Source organism: Eumetopias jubatus, unplaced genomic scaffold (assembly GCF_037043125.1).
Source record: "Eumetopias jubatus isolate StellerSeaLion01/CBP00866 unplaced genomic scaffold, mEumJub1_p1.0 scaffold_1, whole genome shotgun sequence".
Classification (NCBI taxonomy): Eukaryota; Metazoa; Chordata; class Mammalia; order Carnivora; family Otariidae; genus Eumetopias; species Eumetopias jubatus.
The window spans coordinates 67059505-67074435 of record NW_028274807.1 but is presented as its reverse complement, the minus strand read 5'-3'; the positions used below and the strand labels follow the sequence as shown (position 1 = coordinate 67074435).

General features: G+C 51.1%; 1 protein-coding gene across 6 annotated transcripts in view; it reads left to right on the top strand.

Annotated features, from left to right (window-relative positions):
• The first annotated feature begins 819 nt into the window (after positions 1–819).
• Positions 820–14931, top strand: part of SEMA5B (semaphorin 5B) — a 40194-nt gene continuing 26082 nt past the window's right edge. For 4 of the 6 annotated variants that reach the window (XM_088028554.1, XM_088028569.1, XM_088028579.1 and 1 more), the window contains exons 1-3: positions 820–1003; positions 6206–6305; positions 9899–9944. In XM_088028554.1, the coding sequence (XP_087884680.1) occupies positions 850–1003; positions 6206–6305; positions 9899–9944 (300 nt within the window). In that variant the 5' untranslated portion in view covers positions 820–849. The remainder of the gene's footprint in view (positions 1004–6205; positions 6306–9898; positions 9945–14931) is intronic. The other 2 variants (XM_088028502.1, XM_088028518.1) reach the window with 1 other exon arrangement.

Genomic DNA, 14931 nt, shown 5'->3' with positions numbered 1-14931 from the left:
TTGCTCTTATTATGAGTGAAAATGGGGTCATTCGTATTTTTAAGCCCTGTTTGTATTTATATTCTTTGCCCATTTTTCTAAAGGATTGTTGATCTTTTCCCTCTTGATCCCCAGGAATTACTTACATGTTAGGAATATTAGCCCTTTGTCTGTGATATGTATTGCAAATATTTTTTCCAGTTTGTCATTTACCTTTTTGATTTTGTTTGGTGTTCATTTTGGCGGGGAGAGGAGCCATGCAGAAGTTTGGGGTTTCATGTAGTTAAATTTGTCAATATTTTCTTTAACAGCTTTCGGATTTTGAGTCATGGCTCTCTATTCCGGGGTCATAAAGAATTCTGCCCACATTTTCTTCTAGTATTTTTATGGTTTTATTCTTAACACCTAAGTCTTGTATCCAGTTGGAATATTCCCTAGTACAAGGTGTGGGTTATGGATCCGAATTTATCTTTTTACAAATGGCTACCCGCTTGCCCCAGCTCCACTTATTAAAACCCCTAGGTACTACCTTTATCATTAAAACTAATTTTAAGCCATTTGGGGTCATAATAGAAAAAGCTCTATAATTTGTCAGTTTTTATCCAGAAGACCATTACAAGGGAAATTAGCTCTCAAGATATGATCTATAACTTTGTGTTATGAGGGCAAGGTAAACTGTAAGTCACATAAGTAAAACTATAAATTTATTTACGCCAACAAACCAACTGAGCCCCGGGAGACTGCTCACAACCATGGAGGAAGCGGGGGAGAAGTGGGTGCGGCTGACGGAGCACGTGGTGAGGTTGAGTATTTGCCTTGCAGATCTTCCCCGGCCTGCCTCCAGGAGCTAGGACCGCAGAGGGGCCCACTATGGTGTTCCCGGGACCCCTGGCTGTCACCCTGTTGCCACCCAGCCTCACACTGCTGGTGTTCCACCTGTCCTGCTCCCAGGATGTCACCACCAACGCCAGCAGTGAGCAGGAGCTGTGCGCCCTGAGGGAGCACCCCACTGTGGCCTTTGCAGGTGAGAGCTGCTTCCCACTCGCTCCTGTTTCGCCGTGCCTGGGTCTTGAAGGACTTAGGTCCAGACTCCGCAGGGTCTCCGGCTGTCGGAAGTCCCAGATGTTCCCCTGAGGATAGATGTAAGCAGGCTGGGCAGCCATGGGCCGGAGGGCTCTGATTCGAGTCTCCAGACAGTTAATATTTAGGCTTTCATCTGTGTTCACCTGGGGGAGGAGGGCACCTTTCTCCGGGATTCCTGCTAGAAGTGGGGGTGTGGGTGCCCTGGGTGGAGTGGGCGAGGGTTTGTTGGCCATCCCAGCTCTAGCTCCTCTGGAAGCGTGAGCTCTGTTTCGTAGCTCCCTTGGGAGGCAGAATGGAGATGGCTCACTCTTTGGAAGTGCCTGGAGATCTCTGGAAACTTCCTGCTGCTCTAAGACAGTTGCAGGGATGCCTGTCTTCGGGGCCCTGGGAACCCACAGGGAAGGGGAACTTGATGACTAATAACTCCCTTTGTTTGTCAAGGGAGGGCATGAGATGTCCTATTAAAGTATTTCCCAAACTGGGATTTGTGAATCACTGGACATATTCTGAGGGGTCTGTAAATTCTCAGTAAGAGTTTCTAAAATTAATATTTATATTCGATGATAATCTAAATCCAAAACAAAACACAAATACTGGAGCATCCCGGATGTTCTCCCGTGACCTGGTGGCCAGTTTGGGGCTCCCTGGTGGGGCCATGATCACGTCAACACTTCCGGATCCATCACCTGCACGGCAGGTCACACTGGATTCTGCAGATGCAGCTTCAGGGGTCCCCAGGTTCTTAAGTCTGATAAACACCTGCCGAATTTCCACATCACAATAACCGTGGCAGGGAGGTAGGGCAAGGATGGTCAATCTCCTTTAACAAATGGGAGGGCTGAGGTAGAGAGGTTTGGAGAATCTTGTCAGGGGCAGGCCTTAATGTCAGGCATCCAAGTGCTCTTTCTAGTCCCCCTGGCAGAGTGACGGGTGCTCCACCTTCAGGTCGCCCGGGCAGGAGGTTGAGAAGCCATCCTCTGGGATTCCACACAGCTAATCGAGAGGGGCGAGACGGAAACCAGAGCAGAAAAATAAATGCAAAAGTCTGAGGCTGGCATGGGATTTGGGGGGCGGGAGGGGTGGTATGGATAGGAGTTGGGGGTGGCAAGGTGGGGAGGCTGGGGTGGTTTAGAAGGGTGGCATTCCCAGCTGTGGGCTGGCCCCTGTCTTGGGGAGGAGAATTTGCAGCTGTCTTCTGAGTTCAGTGCTGTCTTGTTTGAGCTGGGATCCAAGGCTTTGAAGGCTTAAGTGGATTAAAGTAAATTAGCAATGTCCTTAAGCCTACAAAACACGCGTACACTCTCAGACTTCTGATGGCTCCCAGGGTTCTGGTGGCTGTCCCTGAAGGGAAGGACCAAGCAGGGGATGGAAGCGGTGGGATTCTGACGGCTGTCCTCTTGTTGGACGAGCCGTGGCAGCTCCTGATGGACAATTTCCTTTCAGGGGCCTTGCTGGCGGACACAGTTGGCCTGGCTGGTTCTGGGGGCAGGGACAATGGAAGGAGAGCCGGGGAATTCTGTCGCCACCCCCCAACCCCCCAGCCCTGCCAGGCTGGTCTGTACTGGCGCGAACTGGGGAGGGAGTGGGGGTAGTAGAGAGGTGGAAGGTGTGTTCCTTGAGTGCCTGGCTTTCTTGACACCATTGTTTTTTCCCCTTGACACCATTTTTAATCTGCAGGTGTGTATCACTTGAATGAAACTAACTTCCCGCCCACCCTCTTTCTGAATAGAGGAATGGGGCTCCGATTGACATAGAATAACTAAGGAATCCCCTTTGCCCCAGCAAGCAGAGATGGCCCATCATCCCAGACTGACAGCCCCGGAGAGAAGCATCATCTCTGCATTTCCTCCCCAGCCTTCCTGGCCTGCCCTCAAGCCACCCAGTTCTCTACTCTGACAGCTTTGAGTTTTCCTATCCATTCACCAAATTTTTTTATTGAGCCCTACTTGACACCAGGGACAGAGCTGGGTGCTGTGGGACTTCAGAGGAGAGTGAGAGTTCATTCTGGGTATTCGAATATCTCTTGTTCCTTAGAGGTCACACCCTTTGGTTCCCCAGCGCAGTTGGTCCTGGACCAGAACTGGATCTCTTGTCTCCTCACATCTTTTAGTACTGCTGAGCACACAACGAGGGACTCAGTTCATGTTAGGTGACTGACTGTGTTCTGGGTGATGCTGCATTCCAGAGAAGTTGCCACATGACCCAGCCCAACGCCAACCCACAGCTTCCAGGATCCCCTCAGATGTTACATTTTATTTCTGACTGATCAGTAGGCTTCCAACCCCGTAGCTGTGAGTTTCCTGCTCCTCTGACACCTGACTGATCTGTGAGTAACCCCTAAATACCCCAGAGGAACATACCAGTTGCAAAATCTGACAGGCATTTTTCCATTTTGTAAGGTCAAATTTTCTCCTACGGGTTTTTTTTAAGGGGGGCCCACCTGTGTTTGTCTTTGGCCTGCACATTCTTCCTTCTGTCACAGCATGGAATTTCTAGGAGGCAGGGAGAAGCCAGTATGGAGTTAACACTGACAGTGGTTAATCCACAAAGTGGGTAATTGAATTGACTATAATTAAAAATCACAGGCGCGTCATGGAGAATGTCATTTTTCTCTTAAAGTTGCCGTCCGAAGCCTTCACTGCACACAGAGCTCTCAGAACGTGATTGGTGTTTTAAAGACAGCCTTCCCTCTGGTCCTGTTTGCCTGTTTAATAAGAGGAAGCTGGCTCCCTTCCCGAGACCGCTCCCCCAGGATCAATGTGCCGCACCCGCCTGCATCTCTCCCCCCTCGCCCCTTTCCCCTTGCCCTTGTCGGTGGTCCCTTTGGGGCTAGGGGAGAGGGACAGAAACTGGAAGTGGCTGCCACCCTCCACTCCTACCCCTGCCCCTCCCTCCATTGCCAGCCATCCCCCCTCCTGCCCGGTTTCATCTTCCCTTCCCCTCCCTGCCCCAGGAAAGGCCTGAGTGAAGACCAGGCTGAGAAGTCCCCAGACAGAGTTTCTCCTGGCTTGCTGCACTCCAGTCACACCCCCTCTTCCCCTGTTCAGCTGTCCACATCTGGGAAGATCCCCGTCGGAGGGGAAGAAGAGAACTGAAGTATGACCCAGTTGCTACTGTTGGGGAGCACTCAGTCTGATGGGCAGGCAAGCCCCTTATATCCGCCCCCCACACACAGAAAAGAGACTTGAGCACGTTCAGAGTGACAAAAACATACAGTGTGAATGGAACAGACAAGGTAGAGAGAGTATGGAACAAAATAAAAGCAGGGTGGAGAGATTATAATCCAGGAAGTCTTTCTGGAGGAGGAGGATCCTTGGCTTAGTCTCTAAGGTAGTATACTATTCTGTCAGGACTTCTGAGGGTGGCCCAGCCTACTGGACTCCAGATCTATTCCTTATATCGATATTGCTCAGATGCCACTAACCTGTAGTCACCTGCTGAGGGCAGAGGCAGACCCAAGGGGTTTGCTACATTTTGCTGCAGAGTTTCTTTCTTCTGTTTTTTTGTTTTTTTTTTAATCGTGCATATCAGTTTTCTGAAAAACATCCAGCTCACAAAACCTCGAGTTCTCCAGGGAGTGATTAAGTGTTTGCCTATCGTGCAGAAATGAAGGGCTGCTTTTACTCTGTAGTGGAGGGATAATGCGCAATGATTTATTTCCCTTGGGTTACGCGCACACACACACACACACACACACACACACACACACACACACACGCACGCACACTCCTCCAGACCTTCTGTGAGCCAGTTGCTAATGCGCTGTGGGGAGACAGCCCAGGGCCTCACATTTCTTCCTCATCTTTATCCCCATTGACATAAAGTTCTCTGCCCCACGGCTCCCTCATTATTGATCAGTTCCCTCCCGCCCATGAGGCCGTGGCTGAGGGGAGCTGTTAAGGAGGCCGTGGACCAGGATGTGAGAAGGGGGTGTCCAGTGGGAGGGAAAGAGGGAAGGTCAGCTAGGCACTGTGCTCCAGGCATACCCTCCTCAGACCACTGCCCACCCATCCAGAGGGCTGTGAGGTCTCTGCCCCCCCAATTCCCATGGTAGGCTTTGGCCTTCCCTGGAGACAATGATAGACACTGACCCTCCATGTCGCATTTCTCCCACCTCCGTGGAGCCTTGTCTGAAAACTTGATCCTTTGTATATAGAAGGGAGTTGAGGATTACTCATGTATTCACTCAACTCCTTCCAGGTGCTGGGCAGAGCCTATAGATCTAAGAAGCAAGATCTTCCGTACCCCCCAGGGAAAACAATGGGGCTAGACCCCCAACAAGATGGGGGCTTTGATGGCAGTAAAGTAGAGACCTTACCCTGCCTTGGGGGAGTCAGGGGAGGCAGGTGGGGGTGGGCGGTGAACAGGACTGTTCCATTGAGGGAGCACCAAAGGGCAAAGGTTTGCAGGCTTTGGTGGGAGAGATCTGCACAGTGTTCTAGGTTAGTGTGGCTGGGGTGATAGTTTGAGGGGGAATGTAAAAGATGAAGCGTCATTCTGAGTCTCAGTGGATCACTAAGTAGTTAATGTGCCAGGCATTGGAACTGGGAAGACAGTGAGTCCAGAACCCAAAGGCCTCCACAGGAGTTGCAACTTTTCCTCGGGGCAACTGGGAGCTATTAAAGGGTTCTAAGCTGGAGAGTGACATTGACCAGATTTGCATTTTAGAAAGATCACTCTGGTTGCCTTGTAGGAAGTGGACCGGAGGGGCAGGAGTGGAAGCCGGGCTAGATAAGATGCTCTTGGCACCAGTCCAAGCAAGAGACGATAGTAGCTTGGAATGGGAGTGGGTGCAGAGGGCAAGAGGGATGGATTTCTTGGAGGTGGAACAGTCGGGATTTGGGAGTGTTTTTAAGTGCTGCTGAGAGTCTAGGGGGGGGTCAAGGATGATTACAGTTTTCCCTTTGGATGGCTAGGGGTCAGGTGGAGCCCTTCTCTGAACTAGGGAACATAGCAGGGACAACGACAACACTCCCACTCCCTGTCCCCCAGCTGGCTGCTCACAGAGGGGGCAGGTGGAACCCACGTCTCAGGGGTGTCCCTGCCTCATTGCTCCCTGACTTCATCCTTACTTTCCCCCTTCCATTCTGGGGTTGGATGCTGGTGCAGCAGTAACCAGAATGCTTGTCTGTCCCTCCACCAGATCTGAGGCCGTGGGTCTTTAACTTCACGTACCCCGGAGCACGAGATTTCTCCCAGCTTGCTCTGGATCCCTCCAGGAACCAGCTCATCGTGGGAGCCAGGTAATGAGGTGTAGGAGGGTTGGTGCCACGAGTGGCAGTGTGCTTAGAACTGGGTGGAGGGAATATTATTTGGGATGAGCCCACTATGGGCAGATCCTCGTCTTGGGCCAGGGTTCCTCTCTGCCAGACCCTTTCTGTATCTGAATGTTTGTCTCCCACAAAAGGAAGCATTAGTTGGAGCAAGGGTGGGGAGTGGGGGGGGGGCGGTGAGCTCTACACCTCCAGATCTCAGCAAGCCATATTCCTTCATGGCTGGTAGTTACTGAGAGCAGAACACCTGCTGGCCACCTTCTACCTCCTGTCCCTACCCTGCTGCCAGGACTGCCCAGTCAACGGCCTGCCTGGGAGCTCCATGCAGAGAAGGTGCCCAGGAGCCCCCTGCTGGCTGGCTGGCCGCCTGCACCGGGGATGCGGACTCAGGCCGCCAACTTCTCCTGTGAAGCCCTTCACTTCCCTCTGTGTTGCCTGATCTTGTTGAACCCCACTGTTCTGGATCTAGGGAGGACTTGTGGAGATGTTTTGGAGTGGAAGAGAAGGAGATAGTTCTCATAAAATCATGGACCATCAACTCTAGTAGGGAAGGGAGCTTAGAGATGTTTACTCCAGTGGGTCTCAAAGAGTGGTCCCTGGACCAGCAGGACCAACAGCACCTGGGAACTTGTTAGAAATGCAAATTCTTGGGCTCCACCCCAAGCCTGCTGAATCCGAAGCTCTGGCGGTGGGGCCAGCAATGTGGTTTAGCCAACCCTCCAGGTGAGTGTGACGACTCTCAGGTTTTGAAAATCACTAGTCTAATCCACCTGCCCTGGACTTAAACATGAAGAGGCAAGGAACAGGAGAGGGTGAGGGGAGCTTCCCGAGATCACTTAACAAGATGACAACAGAGTACCATATACGCAGTAAAGCACCTACAACATGGAGTAAATGAGGCATGTAATAAATCACCTCGTCTTCACATCCACCCCAGGCAGGGCGGTCTGTGATTATTCCCATTGTATGGACTAGCAAGCTGAGGCTCAGCAGGGTCAGGCCACCCGCCTGTGTTCACAGGGCTCTTTCTCATCCATTCTGGGGCTTCCCCACATGGGGGGTGCCCACCGTGAGCCTGGCTGTGCCCTCAGAGACAGGGAAAGTCAGGCCTGCACTTGGTCCATTGCAGCCCTCACAGCAAATGAAGTGAGTCCTCAGTTTCTTCTCCCCCTTTCTCTAGGTCACTTTCCTTCCTCCTTTTCTTCTTCCAGACGTTTCCCCCATTCTTTCTGACCCCCTGGGTCTCTGGAATTCAGGCTGGGGATATTTTTCATTCCTGTATACCTGCCTTGTTCCATAAGGGATTTAGGGGCAGGTCAGGCTGGGGAGATTTCTCTCTGTTTTCATCTCCCAGAAGAGCAGACTGCGATGCTGTGATGAATGATTTTTGATGGGATAAAAATTAATAAAGTGATGCAATGTTTCCCCTAATTTTTTAAAGCTGTAAGCAGATGCCTGCATTACCTGAGCAGACAGCTGGGGCAGAGCCCGAGCCCATCTGTCCTCAAGCCAGGACGGAGGGGGAGGGGAAGCTCTGCAGGGTAGGGGCTGGGGAGGTCCAGCAGATGCCTGGAGCCAAGGTCACCCCGTGAGGCCTGCCCAGCCCCAGGACAACGAAGAAGCTAAGTGGAGGCTGGGCCTGGTGCCAGAGCTGGGGAAGAGAAACCTTCAGGTGGGGGTGTCTCCTTCAGGCCCCTGGATTCATTCAGCAGCGCCCCCCTTCTCCTGCTGGCCACAACCTTTCTCCCCAATGCTCTTCTCAGTACAGCTGAGGTAGGCCAGAAAGTTCTAAAGCACTTATTCCTAAACACCTCAGGAACCAAAAGAGAAATGGCCAAAAGAAGATATTAGAAGGAAAGAAAGAAAATTCTTAGGGAAATCCAAGACTTTACATCTGCTTGACATTAATAAGGCCTCTTAACACACATCACACCATTCCCTCGTCTCCACAGGCCTGTGAAATGAGAAAGACAGGCATGCCTTTTCTCCATTTCACAGATGCAGACACTGAGGCTCCCAGAAGGTTCCCAGCAGGTAGCTGAGCGGGAATTCTCCCTGCCTCTGCCGCAGGGTCTACTCCGTGAGCCGGCAGTGGCCCTGTCACCCTCCAAGTCCGTGCCTGGTCATAGTGGCCTTGTAGCTCCAGAGTCCAGGCAGAGCGGTGTCCTCCCCGCCGGCTGCTGTGAGTCCCCAAGGGGTGGTTAACAGATCACCACTGTTATCTAAGGGCTTTTAAACATTAACGCTGTTATTTTTAGAGCAGTTCTAGGGTCACAACAAACTTGACGGGAAGGTACAGATGTTTCCCCCATAGCTCCTGCTCCCACGCATGCGTAGCCTCCCCCACCAGAGGGGTCCATTTGTTGCAATTGAAGAAGCACGCTGACACGTCATTATCACCCAAAGTCTGCAGTCAGCGTTATGGTCTCTTGGTCTACATTCTGTGGGTTTGCACAAAGGTATAATGATATGTACCGCCATTACGGTGTCCTAGAGTAGTTACTGCCCTAAAAATCCTCCGTGCTCCACCTGTTCATCCTCCAACCCCACAAGCACTGATCTTTCACTGTCTCCATAGTTCTGCCTTTTCTGGAATATCATAGCTGGAATCATACAGTACGTAGCCTTTTCAGATTGGCTTCTTTCACTTAGTATTATGCATCTAAGTTTCCTCCATGTCTTCATGGCTTGATAGCTCACTTCTTTTTTGCTCTGAGGAATATTCTATTACCTGGAAGCACTGCAGTTTATTTATCCGCTCACCTGCTGAAAGGCCTCTTGGTTGCTTCCAAGTTTGGGCAATTGTGAATAAAGCTGCTATAAACATATGTGCAGGTTTTTGTGTGGACCTATTTCCTTATTTAAGGTTTTTGAGCAGCCGGCTGATGTGATGGAAACAGCGTTTGAGGCAGATGAAGCTGGCAGCCCTGTGTGGGCTGGATGGTGCAGGACAGGAATCGGGAGGGGATGGAGGTGGTGATTTGGGCAAGAGGAGACACGGTGGTCCAGGGAGTGGCTGTGGGAAGGGCAGACCCAGAGTCCCTGCAGGAGATGAGGAGGCAGACAGGCCTTGGAGGGGCCAGAGGCGCCATGTCGTGAGAGATGGCTGGCCTGTCTGAGGAGCGGAGTGGTTCGGGGTGGAAGGAAGGAGATGGCTTGTTTAGGTTCCTGCAGGAGCCTCCATGAGGCTTCAAGTTTACCAGAAGTGGGCTCCCTGGCTGGGAAGATGGTGGTGGGGCTGGTCCTACCAGCACAGCCGGCGGGGGGGGGGGGGGGGGCGGTTGCAGAGACAGTGTGGGGTTTGGGAGTAGACAAGTCTGCCGTTTAATCCCAACTCCTTCACTTACTGTCTCTGCGACTCGGACATTAATCCCACCTGTTTCCTCATCTGTAAATGAAGTTTTCTCTCTCTACTCCCGGGGTTGCTGGAAGGTTAAAAGAGCCAGTGGAGATGAAGCTCTCCCTGGGTTGGCCCACCATAGGCCCTCCACCGTCTGCACCCAGCCCCCCACAGAGCAGGAGCCAGGAAGACTGACTTATGATTTTTATCTCTGTTTTCACAGGAACTACCTCTTCAGACTCAGCCTTGCCAATGTTTCCCTCCTTCAGGTACATTTGCCTGCCTTCCCTACCCGCCGTCCCCTCCCCTTCCCTTTCCTGTGATTTCCCTGGTATTTGGGAGCTGGGGCTGGGGTAGCACAGGAAGCAAGATTCAGAATTCAGCCTTTAGGAGCAAAACCAGGAACCCCATGGGCATGGACTCAGGCTGGCTTCCAGGTAACTGCTGGGAAGGTAGCTGCAAGTGGGGTTGTGGTCACATAAACACGGAGGCACACATGGGGCTCCTGCATTGTGCAGACGAACTGCACAATGCAGGAGGGAAGGAGCACCTGGGCGCAGGTGACCAGCTGGCCCTGTTTGCCTGGGAATGAGGGGTCCCAGGGTACAGGAATTATGGTGCTACATCTGGGACAGTACTGGGCAAACTGGAATGGTTGGTCCTTCTAAGTCCTACACGGAGGTCTGAGTTTTGGCCTCAAGAGAAAGGGTATCCCTGGTTCCTTTCTTAGCTTGGCCTGAGTGATCCCATTCTAACTCAGCATTTTCACTGAGCTGTGATTGATTTATTATCTGCTGCCAAGAAGGATTCCCCAAGCATAATTCCCTAAGTGCTCTGGGAGGCATTTTAATGGGACTCCTTGATCCAGAACATTTATCCCAGCTTGAGAAACAGATGCCAAATCACCTCGGCAGAGGCAGAACATTCTAGAGAAAAGAAGCCCATCTCTTCCTCAATGAGGGGAAAGACTCAGTTCTTGTGTTCTGGGAGGCTTGCGTGTTTATTGCATCAGAACTGGGGAGTGGGGGTGGGGAGGGGCTATAAGACAAGCAGAGGCTCTGACCTCTCGAGCTCATGTGTTGCCAAGACAAGACCATGAGTGCTGCATCGGACCTTAGTACAGAATGGTTGAAGGAGGTGGTCAGGCGCTAGGCTGTTCGGTATAGGGTTTCACCGCAAAGGGCATTTGGGGAAGGGGATGCCTCCCTAGTGAGCAGTTGTGACATTCTGGTCTGGTTTCTTCTAGCTGCACCCGGGTGTACATCCACAGGGACCATTGCAGCTGGTTGCCAGAGGGGAGGTATAACGGAGCAGAAAAGTTCCGACCATCAGAAGGGAGGGGCCCAGAGGAACTAGAATAAATTGAAAGGAAAATGCCATTCATCTGTTTATGGGTCTGTCTATCCTCCAGTCCTTACCTTAAGCAGCCAACCTGCCATCCATTCATCCAACCACCCACCCGATAAACAGTTATTGAGTACCTTCTGAAACCTGGGTTTAGTCCCAGGCATGGTACTAGGCATTTGAGATCCAAAGGTCAATCAGGCTTAGTCACTGGCCTCAGGAATAAGCAGAGAAGATTACAAATGGTTCCCGGTACTGGATGGGATTTCTGTGGCATGGTCCTGGGGTCTGGGCTATAGCAGCATCCGGTGGACTGCCAGCTTGGTCACAAGCATCCCATCCAGAACTTACTTACCATGTGACATCCACAGAAAATGAAGCCAAGATGCCAAGCACAGCAGGTCAGGGCCTGGGGAAAGTTGGTGCAGAGGTGGTTGGTTCAAAGTGGGTGGGAGGGAGTGGATCCAGGGGCCCTGCCCTGAGCTCAGATAGTTGGCTTCCTTGGTTCCCAAGGTCTGCAAATGAAAGTCTTCTAGGAGCAGTAAAGCAGTCAAAGAGAGAAGGAGAAACAGAAGCACAGAAATAAAAGCAATGCGGTGGGAAGCAGGCAGGCGGGGTGAATGCTAGATTCAGCGATGGCCCAGAGGTGCTAGGAACCCATCAGGCTCCGCTTGGTCAGCAAAGACTTCTCCGAAAGCTACCCTTGGGCTGGAGCTCGAAGGCTGGGGGTTTGCCAGGCAGCTGACGGGGGAACACAGAGGCGTGAGATAGCATGGAGCGCTGAGGGGCCCAGTGTGCAGGATCATGGGGCGTGAGTGGGAAAGGAGCAGGAGGTGAGGCCCGGGGGAAAGGGAGGGGCCGTACTGCAGAGGGTCTTCACTGCTGAGCAGAGGAGTCTATATTTTATTTTGAAGGCAATGGGGGTCACTAAAGGGTTTTAAGCAGAGAAGTGGCATGACCAGTTTTGGCGTTTAGATCACCTGGCCTGGTGCAGGGAATGGATTAGTGGAGGAGCCGGTTAGGGGGCAACTGCAATAGCCCAGGTGAGTGGTGGGGAAAATTGAACTAAGGCAGTGGAATGGGTTGGAGAGAAGGAGGAAGATCTTCAGGGGACAGAAACACACAGGGTTACAACATCAAACAGCTCCAGGGCGCACCTGGCACAGTCTTCTGCATGAAGGTGACCCCTAGAGTTGGGGAAGTTAGCAGCCCTGGAGGGCTTAGCCAAAGCCTTGGCCCCCGATGGTGCCATCTAGGTTTCTGCCTTCCAGAGCTGGGTAGCATAAATCAGGTTGGGGATGGAGCTAGCCTGGCTCGTGGCAGTGGTTCACCCTTGGTTGCCCACTAGAATCACCAGGAGATACTTAAAACACACTGATGCCTGGCTTCCACCCTCAGAGATTCTGACTTGATTGGACGAGGTACAACTGGGCACTGGGATTTTTAAATCACAGGTGATTCCAGTGTGCAGCCAAATTTAGGAACCACTGCTCTAGGAGCTCAGTATCGTTTCTGTAGGTGCTGCCCAGCTGGTTTGGCACTCCAGGTGTCCTTGACAGCCGGCCCGTTGGTCCCAGGTCCCACACCTGATCAGATGTTAGGACTCTCTGACTTGCTGATGAGGCCTGGCGTTGGGCTCATCCCTCTCTGTGTTGCTCTTGCCTCGCCCTAGGAAGATATCTTAATGCCACTCCCATAACTCACACTGGGGGCTCACAATGGGGGCAGGGGCTCAACTTCAGCAGCTTCTCTGAAGGGCGTTGCAAATCAGCCACAAGTGGACCAGGAATTGGTTTTACCACCTTCCCAGGATATCTCTTTGGGGCCTGAGCTCAGGAGTCCAGAGTGGATTCTCCACGACAGAACTAAGGAGAGGAATAAATACGTTTCATGCCCACATCCCCACCGTAGTGGGAACCACCTGGCCACAAAGTGGAGAGAGGGAGAGAGGTTGGAGTGGGCTGTCTAGCATTCCCTGGAGAGGCTGGGGGTGAACCCCGGCCTCCAGTCCCCTGGTCTGTCATCTGGCCTGCTGAAAAAGCCATGACTTTTGACCACAGAAGCCTGACCTCAGCAAGTGGCTTCCACTGCCCTTTCTGGGACTTTGGGTCTCTGCTCATAAGCTTTCAGTCTGCAGCATCTGCTATCACAAGTGGCTCAGGGCAACCGAGTGCTAAAATGGAGCTGACCACTGCCCACGGGAGGAGGTAGGGCCCAGCCCCCCACCCCCACCCCAGCTTCCTCTACTCTCCATACTGCCCGCGGGTATGCATGGTTCTAACTCTCCTTTACAGCCAACTGATCCTCCCACTGGCCCCAAGGTAGGATTTAACCAAACTTAAAGCTCAAGGCTTTATTGTTAATTGAAATAAAGAAAAATCTAAATACAAACAGTTTATGCAAACCAGCGTCCATTAAAAGGACTTCTAAGTACCTAACCCCTATTAAACAATTTATGTAAACGACTATTCCTTCAGGAAAATCGAAATGCTGAGCCTCCTCCCTAATTCTCCAAGCACTAAAGGGAGGGGAGACATGTGAAACAGCACAGAGGGCAGTGTGCGTGTGTGCGTGTGTGTGTGTGTGTGTGTGTGTGTGTGTACTCATGCTTGTATACAGGGAAGGGAAGTCAAATCAGCTCATCTGTAATTTTCTGACCTTTGCCAGAGGGCTTCCAGGGGATGAGGTGACCGGAGGCCTAATTGCAATGGATTTAGGGGGATCTTGGGCTACCAGATGTCCTGAAAGTGGAGAAACACAGACCGTTCTGCACATACGAGTCAGGACGCATGTGGGGCTTTGTTGGGCCTTGGCAGACAATGAAGCTGATTCTGAGCTCTCTTCCAGTTATCTCTACACTCTCCAAGCTAGTCTGGTGGCTCTCAAGTTATTTGAAATCTAACCTCTGCTGAATGGTGGACTTAATGCTCAGAAGATGTTTTAATGTTGAGCCATTGTCACTGGCATCCAGGGGAGGTGCTGAGTCTGCAAGGAGATTTCTCCAATTCCTGGCCAACTCACCTGTTCTCCCCCATAGCAGAAAACCATGCAGTTTCTAGAGATTGCCATACTGGAATTTCTGGGACAGTCCTAGTTTAAAGCTTTATGCATGGCAGATTGATTGATCACACATGTCTATCTCCACTTCTTCACAAAAACCCACTAAAATGACGGTGAGGAATTTTTAAAGGTTCAGCTCCGCAATGACAGAGAGACGTCGATGGAGAAGAGATTAAACAACATTTTAGGGAGATGGAACGTGGATGGACAGTCATAACTGATTTAGGAGAGCACAACAGTTTACAGAGGAAAATATGCCAGAGAAGTAAGCTGAACCCCCCAGAAGGGCTCAGAAATTGGGATGTTAGGTATTGAGGAATGTGAGGATGGGGTATAAAGATAAGAGGGGGAAATCATTGAAATTGTCTAAATTGAGAGGTTGGAATCCAGGGCTCCTATCCCATCCCACATAGCAATCCCTTCATCCATTTTACCCCTCCCCCAACAAAGGGAGACTAAGACCCTTTCTCTAAAGAGCTAACTGGTGAGTCTCCAAATTTAAGACTCCAAGAAGGCTAAAGAACACTAATGGGGTATGGGGCTAAAACAGTGTTTCTCTTCTTTCTCTTTCTGTGTGATTTATTTATTGAAGAAACCTGGTCATTTGCCCTATACTCTGGATTTTGCTGATTGCAATCCAAGTGGTACATTTTACCATTTTCCTCTATTCTCTGTATCATTTGTAAATTGATTGCTAGATCTAAAGACTTTATTCAGTTTAGATTCCAGCAAGATTGCTCACTTCGTAGGTGTTATTGTGTACTTTTTTAGGATGCACATAGTATTCTGTTTTTTTCCAATGTTAGCAGCCATTGACGATTGTTTCCCAGATCCATTAATTCTGTAGGTGTT